The sequence below is a fragment of the Vombatus ursinus genome, unplaced genomic scaffold (assembly GCF_900497805.2).
Source record: "Vombatus ursinus unplaced genomic scaffold, bare-nosed wombat genome assembly UNPS02014799.1, whole genome shotgun sequence".
NCBI classification, from domain to species: domain Eukaryota; kingdom Metazoa; phylum Chordata; class Mammalia; order Diprotodontia; family Vombatidae; genus Vombatus; species Vombatus ursinus.
Window position 1 is genome coordinate 46991826 of NW_020954577.1, and position 19489 is coordinate 47011314.

Below are 19489 nucleotides of genomic sequence, written 5' to 3' on the forward strand. Positions count from 1 at the left end.
GCCGGAGCCTCAGGTGGGCCGGAGCCGCCGCGCCCAGGAGCCGCCGGGGCCGCCGCTAGGTGAGGCCGCTGTCCCCTCCCCGGGCCTCGGCACCGCCTCCTCCTCGGCTGGGACTGGGACTGGGACCAAGAGCGCCGCCGCCTCCGCTGCTGCTCCCGCTGTCGCCGCCGCCGCTGCCGCTGCCGCTGCTGCTGCCTCCGCCACCAGCGCCGCCGCCGCCGCCATTCTCCGCGGCCGCCGCCTCCTCCTTCTGTAGCCTCCGCCGCCCCAGGCCTGGGGGGAGGCGCTCGCCCGCCCGCCGCCGCCGCCGCTGCCGCCGGGCCGCCTGCCCCCCGCCCCCGGCTCCGCCCCCTCCGGAGCGACGCCCCGCCCCCGACGGCCGCCTCCTCGCGACTCCCGGCAACCGCCGCCGCGCCTCCAGTAACGTGCCGCCGCCGGGGCCAAGTGCGAGGGCGGAGGAGGGGGGCGCCGTCGGCCGCGGGGGCGCGGGGGAGCCCCGGGAGGGACAAAAGCAAGGCCGTCGCGGCTGTCGCCGGCTGTGGACATTCCTCCTCTTTGCGGGTCGCCGTTCAGCACCCCCCCACATCCCTTCGTCCCACACATTGATTTCCGCTCCCCAGACTTCCCGCCCCTCTGCTGAGCTAAGGTACAGTCCGCTCAGGAGGAGCTACTGCGGGCTGAGCGGGAGATGGACACCCCGCTGCCCCGCCCCTTTCCCCGGCCTTTCCACCCCCGGCCAGGCCGAGTCTAGGTACAATCCCCTCCCGAGGGCGCGCCGGGGGCAGTGTGTGATGACGGACAGGCCTATGGCCCCGCCCCCTGCCCTCTAAGGTGAGCGGTCCTCGGGCACCGCCCCCGCCCCTTCCGCGGGCCGAACGCTGATTGGCCGGCGGGCGCAGCCCGTCTGAGGCCCGCCCCCAACTGGCAGCGCCCTCCCTTCCGACCCCCCGCGGCGAGCACGTGGTCCCTGGTTGGGGAGGCTTCTTCTGGGAATTGCTTTGTGTGTTTTGTGGAAAGTGTTGGGGGATGGCTGTTAGGCCATCGGGAATCCCCCAGCCCTCGGGGGCGATGCGGTGGACCTAGGAAGTCGCAGCATCTGCTTGGCGGTAGCCGTGTGACCTTGGGCGAGCCTGACCTCCAATCTATTCTGTCCGTAGCTTGTTCGTGTTTTGTCTCCCCCGTTAGACTGGGAGCTCTTTGAGGACAGGGACTGAGCTTTGCAGGGCCAGGCATATAGTAGGTGTCTAATGAATGCTTACTGACTGACCGAGTCGCCTAATCTCACTTGTGAAATAAGGAGGTTGAGCTAAATAAACACCCAAATCCCTGAGACTCCAGTGCAGTCTGGCTTCCAAGGCTATCTGGTCTACCCTGTGTCTGAAGCTTGAATCCATAATACATGGCCATTCTGGGAGGGGGGCAGACCCTAGTACTACCTTTTCCATTCTGTTTAATTCCATAAACATGTATTAAGTGTCAGGCACTGTGCATAAGCCCTGTGTTATTTTACAGATGAAAATAATATTTTACGGGGACTCCAGAAACTGGAATCCTGAGGACTGACTACCCTACCAAATCTAAATCTGCCTCTGGGCAACTTTCACCCAAAGCTCCTAGCTCTGCCCTTTGGGGCCAAGGAGGACAAATAGAATCTCTCTTCCAAAAAAAAAAAAATAGAAATGTTCCAAATATTTGAAACAAGCTATTTCTTCTCTTCTAAATTTTCTCTTGCTCAGGCAAAACATACCCACTTCCTTCTACCTGCCCTTTGAGGGCCTGATCTCCAGCTCCTTCATCACCCTGGTCTCTGTCAATACTCTTCTAAAAATCCGAGGCCCAGAGCTAAACACAGTCCAGCAGTCTGATCTGGGCAGATCTTTAAAATGTTTGTTCTTCTGCCTCCAACTGTCATGGTTGTTACTCAAAACATTTCCTTTAAATGCTAATGAAAAGTTCACCAGCGCAAAGAACAGCAAACTCACTGACTGCACATACCGGAGCTAAATAATCATTTCAGAGAGGATGGAGGTCAGATTCAGACCTAGGCTGACAGCCAGAAAGGGACAACCTCTAGGGATCCTGGGATCACCCCTGGGGGAAGCATGGTGAATTTTTAAAACGGGAGGTTGTAGCTGGACCAGAGTGGCACAGTAGCAAAACCAGGCATGGGGACACCAGGTTCTCATCTTAGGGTGCCCCTTAAAAATTGCTTTCTGACCTTGGGCAAGGCATTTGTTTGAAGACTTTAGTTTTTTCATCTGCAACATGAGAAAGCTAGACTAGGTGGGCCCTGATATCATACCCATCTATTAGTTTAGTGCCTGGTACATAATTGGTACTTCAAAAATGCATTGCCTTGCCTATGATTTCTAAAGCATATATTCAATTCAACAAACATTCACTAAGTACGAGTTCCTGTGTCGGATGGCCAAAGACAAAAAGACAAACAGTCCTATTTCCAAGAAACTTGCTATCTGCTAACTCAGCCAATGCAAGATAATTTAGGTAGGAAAAGAGCACTTAACTAGGGAATTACAGCAAAAGCTCCCTTTAGGATGAAGGAAAATATATAACTTTATTTTCACTAATATTTAACTGAAAGTTAGCATTTCCTTCAATGATTTAAAAGCACAGTTCTGAGGAGGGGTCCATAGGCTTCCACGAGTGGCCCCAGGGGTCTGTAATATGCACATACATGTGACAAATCTCTGTTATAGGGAATGACATGTGGGTTGAGCAATGAAGAAAGTTCAGGCCAAAATGCATTCAAGGCATAAAGACAAAGGTGGGAGATGGGATGTTGAGTTAGTTGAGGGTGGAGGGCAGCTAGTAGTTTGGCAGGACAAGAGTGAGGAGTGAGGAAATTCATCTGGAAAGGAAGTCTACCTTGGCAGTCACGGTTCCTATTTCTTTGCTTTCCCACATTGTCCAATTAAACCAGCCTGCTAGCTAGCTATTCCCTGTCACATAACTCTGCCTCCATGTCTTTGCCCAGGTGATGCCCTAACCTGCAACGTACTACTTCCTCTCCTTACCCTGGAAGAGTCATGTTTCCTTAGCGCAGCTCAGGTCCCTGATCCCTGACTGGGTGGTGCTTTCAGTCTCAAGCTTTGTATCCAGGTATAAGTAACTTTGTATCAAGGTACAAGTAACTTTGCATTTTCTTTTCTGGGTAGATGCCCTGTTCCCCACATGAATGTATTCAAGGACAGCTACTGTTTCGTTTTTATATGTGTCATGTTATGCCTTGGCCCTGGGAGTCTTGTTGAATAGAATTGGAATGATTAGGAGGCTTATAGAGTTAATTCATTTAATGTACATAAAGGATTACATATGTGCAGCATATAGAGATTATCTAGGCCAGTTTCACAGTATGGTTGCCAAAATCTAGTCCTGATTCCACAAATTTTGCTTTCGGGGAATATGACCCCAGCGGTTGGCTAACCTAGTTTTGGAAGAAACACAAATGTGAATCCCACAGTCAGGACTGGTGACTGGGGGGATGCAAACTCACCTACTTTATCTGACTGTCCTCAGGCCATGCTTCACATTCCAGCCCAGCCACCCCAGAGGCTCCTCTGCTTTCCATCCCTGGTTCTGGGGACAGTAATCAAATCAAGTGCTTAGCACTTAGTCTGACACAGAAAGGGCTGCTTAAAATATGCTAAGGGACTGACTGAGGAGACTACCATTGCTTTAGGAAAGATGTGACAGCTCCCACTTAGGGATACTCACTCTCCCTGTGATTCACCAGACCACAGCTCTTTTCCATGCCTACCACTCCCTAATAGAATGTTGCCACTCTCATTAGAATATAAACTACTCGAGGGCAAGGGACTTTCTCACTTGAATAGTTCTATTCCCAGTGCTTAGCATCATTACAATATTGCTGTTACTATGTACAATGTTCTCCTGTTTCTGGCTCACTTCATTTTGCATCAGTTGATATATGTCTTCCCAGATTTTTCTGAAACCATTCTGCTTGTCGTTTCTTACAGCACAATAGTATTCTGTCACAATTATATGCTATAGATTGTTCAGCCATTCCCCAGTCAATGGACATCCTTTAATTTCCAATTCTTTGCCACCACAAAAAGAGCTGCTATAAATATTTTTGTACAAATGGGTCCTTTTCCCAGTGTGTGTGTGTGTGTGTGTGTGTTTAATCTCTGGGATACAGACCTAGAAGTGATATTGCTGGGTCAAAAACTATGTACAGTTTTATAGCCCTTTGGGCATAGCTCCAAATTGTTCTCCAGAATGGTTAGACCAGTAATGAACATTTATTAAGCACTTACTATTTGTCCGGTTCTTTGCTAAGATGTTCTATGCATTCCAATTCAATTCAATTTAAAGGTAATACAAAGATATATGCTCAGTAGGTGATAGAAGGCAGAAAGGAAAGAAAGAAGGAAGAAATATAACAAGTAGTAGAAAGAGGCAAGATTTAATTTGGTTAGTTTCTCATAGATCAGATCATAACCCTTCTCAATGAAAGAAATAAGATTAGGAAGAACCTGGTCAATTTAGCTTGATGGGATGGTGTATATAGGTGGAGTCAGGAAGGCCTGAGTGGGAATGCTGGATCAGACACAAGTCCATGTGACCTCTCAGACTCAGATTCCTCATCTTTAAAATGGGGTTAATAGCCCCTACCTCACAGGGTGGTTGTGGGGATCAAATGAGATACAAATGCTAGTTATCACTATTAGAAAGTAAAGCCTTTGTTCTAGCTTCAAAGAGGCTTAGAGTGGAAGATGTGAACATCCCTAGTGAAACACTAGGAGTACTTTTATCAAAGTCTCTAGCACACAGAGGACAAGGAACCTCTTCATGCCATAATTTGGAGATGTGAGCAAAATCACTAGGTAGCAAAGAGATGTCTTTAAAGCTAGAACAAAGGACTTCTGTCTGACTTTGTTAACTTGACGTGGTTCCTTTTGTTCATACCCTTTACGTAGTATTTATGAGGTATGGAGCCCAGTACATTGCATTGCCTGTGAACTTCTTGCAGAGCTAAGCTGGTCTGCAGATGACAGCTAGATCTCCTCTCAGACCCTTTTCCCTGGTAAAAGTGGAGGCCTGGGAAGAGTAGAGGCAGTAGGAAAGAGATGCCAGAAAGTTCTCAGTTATCTAGTCAGTCAACAAACATTTATTAAAGTCTTACTGGTGCTGGACCCTATGCTAAAAAAGGGGGGGGGGAGTTAAGGGAAGCATTTATACAGGGTACCTACTATGTGCCAAGTACTGTGATAAGTGCTTTGACAATCCTGTCTCGTTGAATTTTAAGGGATAGTGAAGGTACAGTGTAGGGAATACACTAGGGATACAGGAAAATGCAAAAAATAAAACAAAAAACCCCAGGGTCACTGCCCTCAAGAAACTCACTTTCTAATTGGGGAGACAACATGCAAGTAACTAGGTAATACAAGATATAAATAGAGGAAATGGAAGACAGTCTCAGAGGGGAAGACATTAGCAGCTGGGAGGGACCAGGAAAGACCTCCAAAGGAAGGTGGGATTTGGGCTGAGTCTTGAAGGAAGCTAGGCAAACTAAGAGGTTGACATGAAGCAGGAGAGCATTCCTGGCACGGGTGGGGCGGGGGTGGGGGGCACGGAACCAAGGCAAAACACAAGAAGGTGGGAAATGGAATGTCTTGTTCTAGGAATATTAAGTAGGCCAGTGGCTAGAATCGATTGATCAAGGTTTTGGTGGAGGGATCAGAAGTCTGGCAAGGCAGGAGGAAGGGCCCAGGTTGTGAAGAGCTTTAAATGCTAAACAAGGCTTTAAATCTGCCCCTCGAAATAAAGGGGAATCATTGGAGTTCGCCGAGCAGGGAGTAACATCATCTGATCTGGGCTTTAGGAAAATCGCTGGAAAGAACATTGGATTCAGATTTTGCCCAGCTATCTGAATTTATAGATGAAGAAACTGAGATGCAGAGAGGTGGTGGCTTCACCAAAATGACACCCTTGGCTAGTGACCAAACTGGGGTCTAGCCTCATTAGAACCTAATTCTAAAGCCAAGGCTCCAGCTCCAGCTCTTGACTCTCTGGCATTTTCACTGGCTGTCCTCCATGTCTGTGTAGCTCTCCCGCCTCACCTGGGCCTCCTGGCTTCCCTAGGTTTCCTTTAGTTGTTCAGTCCTGTCTGACTCTTCGTGACCCCGTTTGGGGTTTTCTTGGCAGAGATACTGGAGTGGTTTAGCTTTTTCTTCTCCAGCCTGTTTGACAGATGAGGAAACTCTGATGAAGTGACTTGCCCAGGGTGAGACACCTAGTTAAGTGTCTGAGGCTGGATTTGAACTCGGGTCTTCCTGACTCGAGGCCCATTGCTCTACCCACCCTGCCAACTAGTTGCCCTGGGCTCCAGCTAAAATCCCATCTTCTACAGGAAGCCTTTCCTGACCCCACTTTATACTAGTTCCTTCCTTCTGTTGCTTATCTCTAATTTACCCCATATTTAGCTTGTTTGTACATCTTTGTTTGCATGGCCTCTCCCCTGTTAAACTGTGAACTCCTTGAGATCAGGGACTGACTGTACTGGTTTTTTTTTTTAACCTTTCCTTGTATTCCCAACACTTAGCACAGTACCTGGCACATAGTAGGAGGTAGTAGCACGGGTAGTGGGGAACTGCAGCCTCAAGGTCACATGTGGCCTTCTAGGTCCTTAAGTGCCGCCCTAGTCAAGGGTAGGCCCCTGTAGTAGGGGCTTAAGAAATGCTTGTTGACTGGCTGGCTGCCCTTTCCACCCCTTCACAGCAGTCCAGGTGCTAACCACAGAATTATGGAATATTCCAATGGGAAAGGTCATTAAAGTTCAGCTAGTGGGAAAAACACCTTCTTGATCCCTCTCAGCTGCCAATTCCTTCCCTTCTGAGATTGCCTTCCATCTACTCAGTTGTGTTCTGTTGTGTCAAAAGACTTGGATTCTAGCTTTAGTCCTCTGGCTGTGTGACCTTAGGGAAAGTAAGTTACTTCTCTGAGTCTTGGTAAACTCAAAGTGTAACATAAAATTGAGAAGTCTGGCCCCTGGCTTGATTGTAAACTGAGGATACATATTCACTGCAAACATCAAGCCACTGCTTCTTTTCTTCTTTTCTTTTTCTTTTTTGAAGGCAATTGGGGTTAAGTGACTTGCTCAGGATTACACAGCTAGTAAGTGTCTAAGACTGGATTTGAACTCAGCTCCTCCTGACTTTAGGGCCGCTGCTCTATCCATTGATACACCTAGCTGCTCCCACTACTTCTTTTCAAAAGCAATGAACAAATAAGTCCATTTAAAAATCCCAAAACATAGAAATTAATGTTCATAAAATATAGCAACCTGCATCTTGAGAATTAAAGGAGATTTGTATCTCTATTTTATCATTTCTACATAAATAACCATTTGTGGGGTTCTGGGTCTGGACCTGTGATTTCATCACTGTGGGGTGGAAACTCTGTTTACCTACTGATCTGCAATTTGTGACTAGAGGCTTGAGAAGGGGGAAGAGCTCTAACAACTGGGAGAATCAAGAAAGTCCATGTGTAGCAGACAGCAACAGGACTGAACTAGGAAGAGAAATCTTACCTGTCCTTCAAGGCCCAGCTCAAATGCCAGCTCTTCCATGAAGGCTTCCTTGATTTGCCCCAGCTAGATGTACCCTCTGCCCCTTGCCACTCATCTCCAGAGACCAAGCTCCAGCGGAGTTAGGCCACTCAATTTTGGAACTCTCCACTTTAGGGCTGAGCTACCCTGATTAGTGAATGAGTGAATGCAAACTGGCGTAACCTACTGTATTAAATGCACACCAGATCAGGTCATACTTTGTATCCCAGCAGCTTTCCATCCTCAATCTTCTTGCCATCCACTTTTGACCTGTTATTTTTTTTTTTTTCTACCTGCCAAGTTTCCAACCTCTTGCTCTGTTAATGAAATCCATGTGACCACTGCTTTTGGAAAGAAAATGTCCATCAACTGCCCTGTGACTGTACTCACACCCCCTTGAACTCCCCAAACCAAAACACCTCTACCTGACTGCCACTCCCTACAAGGCTTGTTTCTGAAATTAGAATATAAATTCCTTGAGGGCAGAGACTGTCTCCCTTTCATATTTCCATCTCTGGTACATAGCACAGTTCTTGGCACATAGAAACTGCTCACTAACTGTTTTTAATTCATTCACACTAATCACAGCATCTTGTTGGTGCCCGTCTTATACACTTGTGTTCTATCTTGCATTCCTGTTGTGTGTGTGTACCTGTCTTAACAGGACCTGCTAGATGGCAAGCTTTCTGAAGGCAGGGACTGTCATTTTGATCCAAGCTCCTCCAAGCCTTCATTGTGCACTTAGCACCATGGAGAGAGGAGTGTACTTTACTATAGCTCATCACTTCTGTGACTGTAAGTCAGCTAACCTCCCTGGACCTCAGCTGGCTGGGGATTAAGTGAGGGGCTTGCACCAGATAGCCTGTGTGGGGCTCCTTAACTCTCTAAATCTACAGTCCTTAGATCCAAATAGTAATAATCACTTTAATGCATAAGATGGGAAACAGGGTATCTGACATTACAATTACAGTGGCAATTAGAAATAGGTGTCCTATTTAAACTCTAGATATAATCATAATAGGGGCAGCTAGGTGGCACAGTGATAGAGTTCCGGCCTTGGAGTCAGGAGGACCTGAGTTCAAATCCAGCCTCAGACACTTGACACTTACTGGCTGTGTGACCCTGGGCAAGTCACTTAACCCCGATTGCCTTACCAAAAAATATCATAATAGCTAGCTTTTGCATAGCGCTTTAAGGTTTTCAAAGTGCTTTACAAATATTAACTTATTTTATCTTAATAACCCTGGGAGGTAGGTGCTATTATTATCCCCATTTTACAGTTTAGGAAACTGAGGCAGACAACAGTTAAGTTACTTGCTCAGGGTCACACAGCAGTAAGTATCTGAGGCTGGATTTGAACTCAGGTCTTCCTAACACCAGGCCTAACTCTCTATCCATTGTGCTACCTAGGTGCCTAATATGAGAGGATATAAATTTCTGAGTTCAGACATGCCTTACACCCCTGACTCCTTGTTTGAAGTAGAGGTATACTTCCTAAGGGGCCCTTCATCCAATGGTCACCTTTTCCAGTGACCACGTGCCAGATTCTACTTACTCTCATGGATTCCATTAACAATTCTGCCTATGGCCAGCAGGGCTAAATTTGGGCTAAATTGCTATGGGATGCACACGTTTGCTGGAATGAAGAGCCCAATCATAGCAAAGAATGCCACAGGGTTATAGCTTAAACACTGTGACGAAAATCCCCTCCTGCTGCCCTCCTTTTTACAAACAGGCTTCACAGTAAAAATAACTCACTCTTCTCTCATGATTTAAAAAGTCTAAAAAGGGCCTTGCTCACAACAACCCAGTGAGACAGATGAGTGTGGGTACTATTATCTCCATTTAGCAGATGAGAAAAGTGAGGTATAGAGAAGAATGTCACCATGGTCACACAGCTAGTGTCTGATGTTAAATGCTGGCCTCCAATTCTCCCTGACTTCAAGCTCACCAATTCACTGTGCATGAATGACTTGTGTTCAAATCCTGCCTTTTATACTAGCTGTGAGATACAGACAAAACTCCAAGCTTCAGTCATCTCATCTGTAATGTATGGAGAACCTACCTACACGGTTGTTGTGAGTCTGAAATTAGTTATACAGTCTAGTGGAAAGTGCTTTGCAGCAAACTTGAATATATTCTATGGGTTGGATCCAAGATTTCTTCAGCATAGGGAGCTCCCACTGAGGAAACACTCTTCACTAATGCAGATCATGCCTGCTTTTCAACTAAGTTTTAGAGAGTGTCTTGAGAGGCTAAGTGACTTGCCAAGGGGTCATCCTCGTGCCCCAGCTGATTCATCCCGTAGTAGCAACATCCCTTGTTATTTTTAGCAGATTTCTAATCAATATCTTTTGTTTCGAAATCACCGAGTTTCCCACTGTATCTTTCCCATCCCCTTCCCAGGGTGCAATCTCTTATATTTCACTTGTTATTATTAAGGTCACATGACTAGCCAGGGTCAGAGCCAGAATTAAAATCTAAGTGTCTCTGGACCCCAAGTCCAAATATTTCTGCATTGTGCTAAGCTTTGGGAATACAAATGCAAGCAAAAACAAAGGCAGTCCCCACCTTCAGGAGCTTACACTCTAATGGGGAAGGAAGGAAATAATCATTTATTCAATGTCTGCTATGTACTAGGCACTGTAAGTGATTTTTACAAATATTATCTCATTTGGTCCTCACAACAACCCTGTGAAGTAGGTGCTATTATTATACCCATTTTGTAGTTGAGGAAACTGAGGCAGATAGCAGTTAAGTGACTTACACAGCTAGTAAGTGTCTGAGGCTAGATTTGAACTCAGGTCTTCCTGACAGCCCTTCCCCTTCCAGTACCCTGTCCACTGCAAAACTATTTGCACTTCTATTTCAGTCCTTCCAAATAGGATACTTAACTAAGACCTTTTTGACCTAAGGCTTCCCTGTCCCAAAAAGGCCCAGGTTTACCTCAAAAGCACCTTATGTTAACCTGGTTATTTTAATAGACTTTTTTTCCCCTGATCCATTAAACAAAAATATCACCGTAAATCAAGAACCACAACCTATTTCACATCCTTCTCAGAATAATGTCCCACTCCCAAATGTTTAGAGAAACCATGTCAGCACCTACTAATAAAAATAACTTGATTCTTTCTTGTCAGCAGCTGTGATTTGGGGTTAGTAAAAGCTAAAATGTTGTTATTGTATTCTCTCAATTAAATCCACTCTGGTTGGCGAGCTCTTCCCATTTTCTAAATCTTCAGAAGTCATTGGAATATGCCCCAAATAAAACTTCAAATAGCACTTCTTGGAGCAGGGGCCAGTATTGGGAAAGATACCCACAAATCAGCTTTTTAATACAAACTCAGGGGTTTGGGGGTGGGAGAGTAATGGATCTCAAGGCTCTAGAGCCTGTGGACCATGGAACACAAGTATATATTAGAGAAAGAAGTCCTTTAGGTTGTTCCTCTGTGGAGGAAGACAGAGAACCCGAGAGCATTGCGAGTAGATGCTATGCTCAGTTGTTCCCTCTAGTGAAACAGTACAAGTGGTGTTACTGCCCTAAATGCCAGTGGCTATTGGCAACCCCCCAGCTGCCTCACCTTAGGTTTAGCTCTAGTCTAAAATCTAAAACCATTTACACCCACGTCATTTTTTTCTCATAAATAATTAAGTTTCTCAGGCATATCAGTCCCCAAAGGAGCTGTGGAAAGCATTCCGTCTTCTTTTAATGGCATATTTCTGGAGAGATTTCATTGGTGTGAGTGCATCACAGGTTAGAACCATTACTGAAAATAGGAACAAGTTCAATTCTGGCTTCAGACACTTACTGGCTGTGCGATGCTTGGCAAGTCCCTTAACCTTGGTTTGTCTCAGTTTGCTCACCTGTAAAATGGAGGTAGCAATAGCACCTGCCTCATAGGGTTTTACTGTATAGAGCAAATGAGATAGTATTTGTAAAAATGCATACTTCTTTTCCAATGGGCTGATGATGAAAGGATTTCTCCGGACCATAGAACAGTTAGGGGCGAGAGGAGAGCACCCCAGTGTCTGATGTATTTGTTCCAATTCTCCTTAACCATTGCCAATTACTTAAATTGCTAGTCTTGCAAACAAATGATAACCAATGAAAAGCCTTTGGTTGTTACTCCCAAGTTCAGGATAAGCATTATTTTTTTTTTCCCCAGGCCACCAAAGTGCCACAGATGGTCAACTTCTTCATATTAGTGGGTACGTAATATCAACCTCAAAGGGACCTTTGTGGCAATTGTGGAAACGTTAAGAATGTAAATGTGGCTCCTCCTAGCCCCAATCCTTGGAAGTCAAGGATGGCAAATGACAGAAATATGAGCAGCTGTCCCACAGGCTCTTAGCCCACCACAGCCCAGCTGTCTTGGTTGAAGTCCAGGTCTGAACTAGATTCATCTTCAGAACGTAGACCTGGGTCATATATGGTGCATGAGAATGCTAAAGGATCTCGGGGATATATAATGGAGATGTTTATTAGTAATATCTGACTTCATATAGAGCATTAAGGTTGGGAAAGCACTTGGTATATATTGACCATTAGCATCCTTAGGGCTTCTTAACCTGGGGGTCTGGAAATGAATATAGATATAGATAGTATATATTAGTGTTACAGTATTAATTGTCTTCCTTTGTAATCCTATATATTTTAATTTATACATTTAAAATTATTCTGAAAAATTTGGAACTCAAAATTGTATAAAAATGAATGTTGAAAACTATCTTTACATGTAATTGGAAAAAATAAAATACTATTAAGTGGGGGGAAAATTATTCTGAGAAGGGGGTCAATAGGCTTCACAAAACTGATTACCCAAGGGGCCCAGGACCCAAAGATGATTTAGAAACCTTGGTTGTGGAGAATCTTTGGAGAAAAGCTAGTTCACTTGTTTTCTTGCTGAGGAAAATGAGGCCCAGGGGAGTTTGGTGATTTGGCGAACATCATACAAGCAGTAAACAAAGACAACTTTGAGCCCAGATCATAGGCTCATAAAATCATAGATGCAGACTGCAGATGGAGACTCTGTATTTTAAAGATAGGGAAAGTAAAAGATGCTTGCTTAACATCAGAAGGTTTTGAATGTGAGAGGGAGGGTTTGTGCTAGGTCCTCTGACTCCAGAGCCAGTGATGAGAGCATCCTCCAACAACCTGTGAAGTAGATACTCAAGGTCACCTCATGTCCATTTTACAGATGAGGACACTGAAGCTTAGAGAGTACATGACTCACCCAAGGTCTCACAGGCAGTCAGTATCTGAAGTCGGATTTGAACTTAGGTTATCCTTATTACTGCAAGTCCAGTTCTTTATTCATTAAACGATGCTTCCTCATCACCTGTGAATAGCCCCTCTGAATTTAATGCCTGGTCCTCAGAGGAGAAGCAGAGATTCCAAGAAGAGACCTACAAGTGTTTCCTGCCTGATAGAACCAGCCGGGCCTTCAGGACCAGGGTTCATTCCTCTCCACAGTGGGCACCAACGACTTCTGTGTCCAGTTGGATTTTCTGTGACTAGATAAATGAGAAGACTTACGGGGGCTGTGATAGCTGCCTTCCATTATCTGAAGGACCCTCCTGCAGAAGAGGGTGCCCTCCTCGTCCCAGAGGCAGAGAGGGCAATGAAGGGGTAGAAGCTGCAGGGAGAGGAAAATTTGGGTTTGATGTCAGCAAAAACTTGCTGTTAATTAGGATCCAGAGGCCACTCAGTCCAATCCCTTCATTTTACAGAGAAGGAAACTGAGGACTAGGGAGTTTAAGGGACTTGTCCAAGGTCACACAGGTGAAGTAAGAAAATCAGAATTTGAACCCAGGGCCTCTGACTCCAGAGCCTGTGCCCTTTTTGAACTTTCCATTTCCAAAAGTGGAAGAGGTTGCCTAGGGAGGTAGAAGGTTACCACTTCACTGGAGATCTTCAAGCAAAAGCTAGAGGATATTTTGTTGAGAATGACATAGAAAGGATCCTTGTTCAATTAATCAGTCAATAAGCATTTATTATGACAGTTAGGTAGCATAGTAGATGGTGTTGGACTTGGAGTCACAAAGACTTGAATTCAAATCCCACCACAGGCACTTACTAGCTGTGGGATCCGAGCAAGTGCTTCGATCTCTGGGCCTCAGTTTCCTAATCTGTAAAGAAGGGGTGATAGCCTACCTTGCAAGGTTCTTATTGGCTGATTGGTTGTTGTCTGTCACTCTTGAAGACGACCAAAATGACATCGTTACGCTAGAGTCGAGGCAGTGTGTCCGGCTGTGGCCGATCAGACCAGTTCGAGCTCGGAACGCTCGAAGGGAGCTGCAGGGACCGTGGCCCGACCGTGGCTCGGGCACAAACGGTCCATGTGAACCTTTGGGGTGGATTCTCTACATCTGTGCCTCTTGCATTTCTTTTGAGCTACTTCAATTCTGCTTCGCCCCTACAGCTGAGCACCTTCTCTGATGAGGGCACGCCATGCTGCTTGGTCCTGTGTCAGTGTCGTCATGTCACACAATCAATTCCAAAGTTCTTCAGAGAGACCTTGAGAGTGTCCTTGAGAGTGTCCTTGTATCGCTTCTTCTGACCACCAAGTGAGCGCTTACCCCGTGTGAGTTCTCCATAAAACAGTCTTTTTGGCAAGTGTACATTTGGCATTGAAACAACACAGCCAGCCCATCGGAGCTGTGCTCTAATGGTTCTTGTAAGGATAAATGAAAGACTATATGGACAGTAGACAGCAAACCTTAGAGCTAGCTATTATTACAAATATATATTTCTAGCTGGGCGCCCTGTAGGCATCTCAAGCCTTAAACTGCTGTAGAAACACTAGCTATTCAAACCCACTCCATGCTAAGCACCGGACTGAGCCCTGGAGGTAGAAAGACAAAGAATGAAAGAATCCCTTTTCTCAGAGAGCTGCCAGTGGGTTTGATTGGAGGTCCCCTCTGCCTCAGAAATGCTGTGATTCTGGTGCTCAGTCAGTGCTTAATAAATGCCTGTTGACTGATGTCACTTCAGTGTAACAGAGTCAACTTTCCAAGAGCAGGTGATTTTCATTCCTACCACTGTATGTTAGGCTTGGATTTACAACTTTCACGAGGCTGAGATCCAGGGGAGAGACTTCAGCTGAGCTAACAGGCCACAGGAGCCAGAGGAGGGAATCAGTGCAGTCCTCCATCAGCAAATATTCTGCAGAGTCATGAGGGATGGGCACAGAGAAATACTGAACTGCTCCCTACCCATCCAGGCTGGAGAACTAGTAAACACTAAGGCTGGGTGGGGCAGATAGCTCCCCTCCCAACTGCTATGAGAATCACAGAATGTTAGACCGGAAATGTCAGAGATTAACCCGGCCAACCTGCCCCTCTGGCTGATGAATGGCTCAGACCCCAGCTCTGCCTCTTCAGACTTGTGTGGCCTCAGTTTCCTTGTCGGTGACAAAGGGGTGGTGGTGCTGAACTCAATGATCTACAAGATTCCCTTCTAGCTCTAAATTCTAAGATGGTTCATGGGAAACCTGGGTCCAGAGAGGTGGTGACTTGCACAAGGTCATGCAGCTCATCAGCAATCCCTGGCCTCTTGTTAGGCAATCTGTCAACAAGCATTTATGAAGCACCTACTATGTGCAAGGTGATGGGATTACAGACAGGAATAAAATATTCCCTGCCTTCCAGGAGTGTCTGCTGGGGGGAGACAATGTGGAAACCCTTATGTATGTATGTGCTTACATGTATATTATTTATACATGAATATTATGTGTATATTATTAATATACGTATATTATTTAACACATGTGTAACATAATACATATTATACTTATACTATTTATATATTAATATTATATAAAGAAATTCAAGGTAGTTTGGGGGTAAAGAGAGAGATCAACAAAGGTTTCATGTAGAAGGTGACTCTTGGGCTGAGGAAAGAAACTAGGGATTCCAAGAGGAATAAGTAAGAAAGGAGGGTACACCTGGGGGCCTGGCAGATGATCAGTGCAAAGGTTTGGAGATGGGAGTGTCATGGGGAAGGAGTGTGGGAAGGGAGTAAAGTATCACAAGTTTGAAAAGGTAGGTTGGAACCAAGTAGTTCAGGGCTTTAAAAGCCAAACAGCACTTTCTATTCAATCCTAAAGACAACAGGGAGGTAACAGATGAGATATCAGGGCAGTTGCATGACCAGACATGCACTTTACTTTAGGAAAATCACATTGGCAGTTGCATGGATAGATCTGGTCTAGGAGAGGCTTGAAGCAAGGATATTGATTAGAAGTCTGCTACCACAGTCCAGGAGAAAGGGAATACAAAGGGAGATACAAAGAAAGGGAGAAGACAGCCCCTGCCCTCAAGGAGCTCACAGTCCGTTGGGGGAGACAGCATGCAAACAAGTTGTGTGCAAACAAGTTATAAACAGGACAAACTGGACAGTCATCGAGGGGAGGAACTAGCATTAGGAGGGATCAGGAAAAGCTTCCTTTACAGGGTGGGGTTTCAGCTGGGACCTGAAGGAAGCCAGGGAAGCCAGGAGGGGGTGATGAGGAGGGAGAGAGGACCAGGTATGGGGGACAGCCAGTGAAAATGCCTGGAATTGGGGGAGTGGAGGCTCCTGTGTGAGGAGCAGCCAGAAAGCCAGTGTCACCAGGTCAGAATTTTATCTTTTTACTATTCTTGATGTAGTCCCTGGCACATAGTGGGTGCTTACTAACTGAATCAGGTGTAAGAAGACTAGAAAGGTAGGAGGTGGGCAGGTTATAAAGGGCCTTTTATGCCACACAGAGGATTTTATATCTGATCCTGGAGCTAACTGGATTTTATTGATTTACTTATTTTATTGATTTATTTTATGACTGGAGTCACTGGAGTTTATTGGAGGTAGTGGGGGTGGCATGGTCAGACGTGTGCTTTAGAAAGCTCTCTCTGGCAGCAGAGTGGAGGACAGATTGGAGTAGGGAGAGACTTTGGGCAAGGAAACCCACCAGCAGGTCATTGAAATAGTCCATACAAGATGTGGTGAGGACCTGCACCAGGGTGGTGGCAGTGTCAGGAGAGACAAGGGGGAGAGAGAGACAGAGAAACAGAGAAGATAGGAGGACGACCCTATGTTGTGAGCCTGTGTGACTGTGAGGAGGATGAAGGTGGTCTTTACAGCAATAGGGACGTTAGGGAGGGAAGAGTTTGGGGAAAAGATAATGAGTTCGGTTTGGGACGTTTTCAGTAAGTTTAAGATGCTTATGAGACATCCAACTTGAGATTTCCAATAAGCAGTTGGGAAAATGAGGGAGGTTAGGAGGGAGGATAAATAGATTTGAGAATTATTGCAGAGAGAGTAATTGAGTTCATGGTTTTAGCAGTGACATGAGTTATCAGGGCCCCGAAGCTAGTGTTAAAGACAGAATCGGAACCCAGGTCCATTTCTCTATGCACTACGCCCCACTGCCTCTCATTTCCTCCAAATGTTGTTCCATAAGTTCTTTTAACATAATGAGCATTTTAAGAGAATGTTTTAGAAGCTGCCCACTTAGGAGCTGCCACTGATGGGATTAGCTACCAGAGGAGCTAAACTCCTGTGCCATGCACACACCCCATAGCTCTCTCTTGGCATCTTGTGCCCCCGTTGGTACTCTGCTGCTATGTGTTGCCATGGTTTCCTCATGCTTTTAAAAGGCAGTGAACAGCATCATGAATGTCCTTTCATTATCTGCGTGATGGCTTTGCTGCCATCTTTCTTTTAGAGATATATAGTTGACCTTGAATGTTCCAGGAGGATAAGGCATTGAGAGCCATAATGCTTATTTCTGGTTTAAAGAAAAAAAAAATGGAGCAAGGATACAGGTCAGATGAGGAGGGAACAGTATGGAAAATAGTACCCCCCCCCCACCGAGTTTTAAGGAAAGAGACCCAAGATGGGCAGCATGGTAGAATTGGGTGTATTTGGAGTCAGAAGACCCAGATTCAAGATCGTCTCCTTATTTTGCTCCCTTTGTAATTGTGGCCAAGACCCTATTCCTTTCTGGGCCTCAGTTTCTTCCCTCTTAAAATGAGAGGGTTGGATTTCCTGACTTACAGAGATGCAGCCTTGTGGCATTTCCAGCAGGAGATAGGTAGCGATTGAGAAAGGCCACACTGACATCTAGTGATGATAAATTGTACTGCTAAGAAAAACAAAATAAAACCAAAAACCAAACCCCAAATCTGAAACAATCAATGGTCCACTAATTCCTAAAATCCCTATCACTGCATTACTCACTCCATTAGATTAGATTGTGAGCTCCTCTGAGGGCAAGGACTGTTTTTTATCTTTCTTTGTTTCCCCAGGCTTTGCACACAGTAGGAGCTTAGTAAATGCTTGTTACCTGCCAGGCTGATTACCAACGTTGAAATGGAGAAGATGCTACTCAGGTGGAAAGTCAGAGAGATTTGAGAGAAGGGGGGCCCTGGTTCCAGCTTTGTGCTGGAGGCATTGTGGGCTAGTGAAAAGAACTGGCTTGAGAATTGGTGTCCTGATCTTCAGATTCTAGCTCTTCTGCTCATTAGATGTATGACCTTGGACCAGTCTCTCCCTCCCTGGGCCAACTGTAAAATGAAGGCTTTAAATTAGATAGTCTCTTCCAACTCCTTCTTTCAGATCTCTCTGACTTTCCACCTGAGTAGTCCCTGCCCTCAGAAGAGCTCACAATCTAATCTAATGGAGTGAGTAATCTAACTAGATTAACTAATCTAATCAGAAATTTATAGCAACTGCTTGAGATATGATGAAAGAAAGCCAGAGGGAAAAGAGCCTTCGAATGGGAGAGAATCCCAAGTCCCCACTCCATAGCTAGTTTTAGGATAGGAATAGTTAAGTGACCCAGGGTATGGGAATTCTCTGTCCTGTTCTTTCAATAGCACCAAGTTGGGCCAAAATAAAAAAAGTTTTACCTGCACTAAATCTTTTTAGGGAACTGAAGTGTGACTTGGGGAAATCACTTCAGACCAGTTCTCTGAAGTGGGTGGGATCAAAGGAACCCCAACCCTGCTTAACCCCAAACTTGCAAATGAAGGTTTATTTTCCAGTATCCACATTGTGCTTCTAATGGTCAAAAAAAGGTGATATTTTCAATCTTTTTTGGTCTACTTAAGACCTCAGAGAGATTCTTTTGGCACTCTACTTCCTGAGCAAGGATCAGCTTAAAGCCACTCAAAAAATACCTGTAGGGAGTGAACTTCCCAGGGGGTCTTGCTTTGCAAACTAAAGTGTGATATAACTAGGCTCTTATTATTAATAATTCTATTTATGCCTTAAGGATTTTGCTTGGATTAAATGCTAATAAAACAAATTATAAGTGTTTGAAAAAAAAACAACCCTAACCATTTTAAATTTAAAGCATTTCCATTTTTTCCTTCAAGCATGGAAGAATCAGGCCTGGCTTTTAGAGCTGGAAAGGTCTTTGGAGGTCATGTAGTCCAACCATACATTGAGGAAACGGAGGCTCAGATAAATGTTCTTCCTTATTTTTATTGTTATTTTTTTTTCATATCTTTCCCCTGTGATTCTGAGTCATAGACTGCCTCGCCCAAAGCTCACTTATGTGGACACCATTCCCTGTTTCCTCATGATCTTCCACGATAGCCCTCTTGCCACTTGGCTCTCTGTCCAGCTGTCCCTCATGCCTGGACTCGCATCTGGGTGCTTTGTGGTGACACATTCTGTGTTGACTCTCTGTGAGCAAGTCTTAGGGCAGGGACTTTGGCCACAGAGTTCCAGCATCTGTGTGACCTTTAGTCTCAGCTTCCTCTTCCATAAATTGGGGGAGCTGCGTGAGAAGGCTTCCGAGGTGCTTTCCTACATCTAGCTGCATGATCACTTTTATATTTGTAGATGCCTGGCACATAGCAGGAGAGGGATGAATGCTTGCTAAATGATTGATTGGTTGGTTGATTACAAGA

At 45.3% G+C, this 19489-nt stretch overlaps 1 protein-coding gene across 1 annotated transcript in view; it reads right to left on the bottom strand.

Moving 5' to 3' along the window:
* Positions 1-13932, bottom strand: part of LOC114050353 (E3 ubiquitin-protein ligase ZNRF2-like) — a 58702-nt gene extending 44770 nt beyond the window's left edge. The window contains exons 1-3 of the mRNA XM_027871948.1: positions 13858-13932; positions 873-1079; positions 789-826 (exon numbers count right to left, since the gene is read on the bottom strand). Of these exons, the coding sequence (XP_027727749.1) occupies positions 789-826; positions 873-1079; positions 13858-13932 (320 nt within the window). The remainder of the gene's footprint in view (positions 1-788; positions 827-872; positions 1080-13857) is intronic.
* Between the last annotated feature and the right edge of the window lie 5557 nt (positions 13933-19489).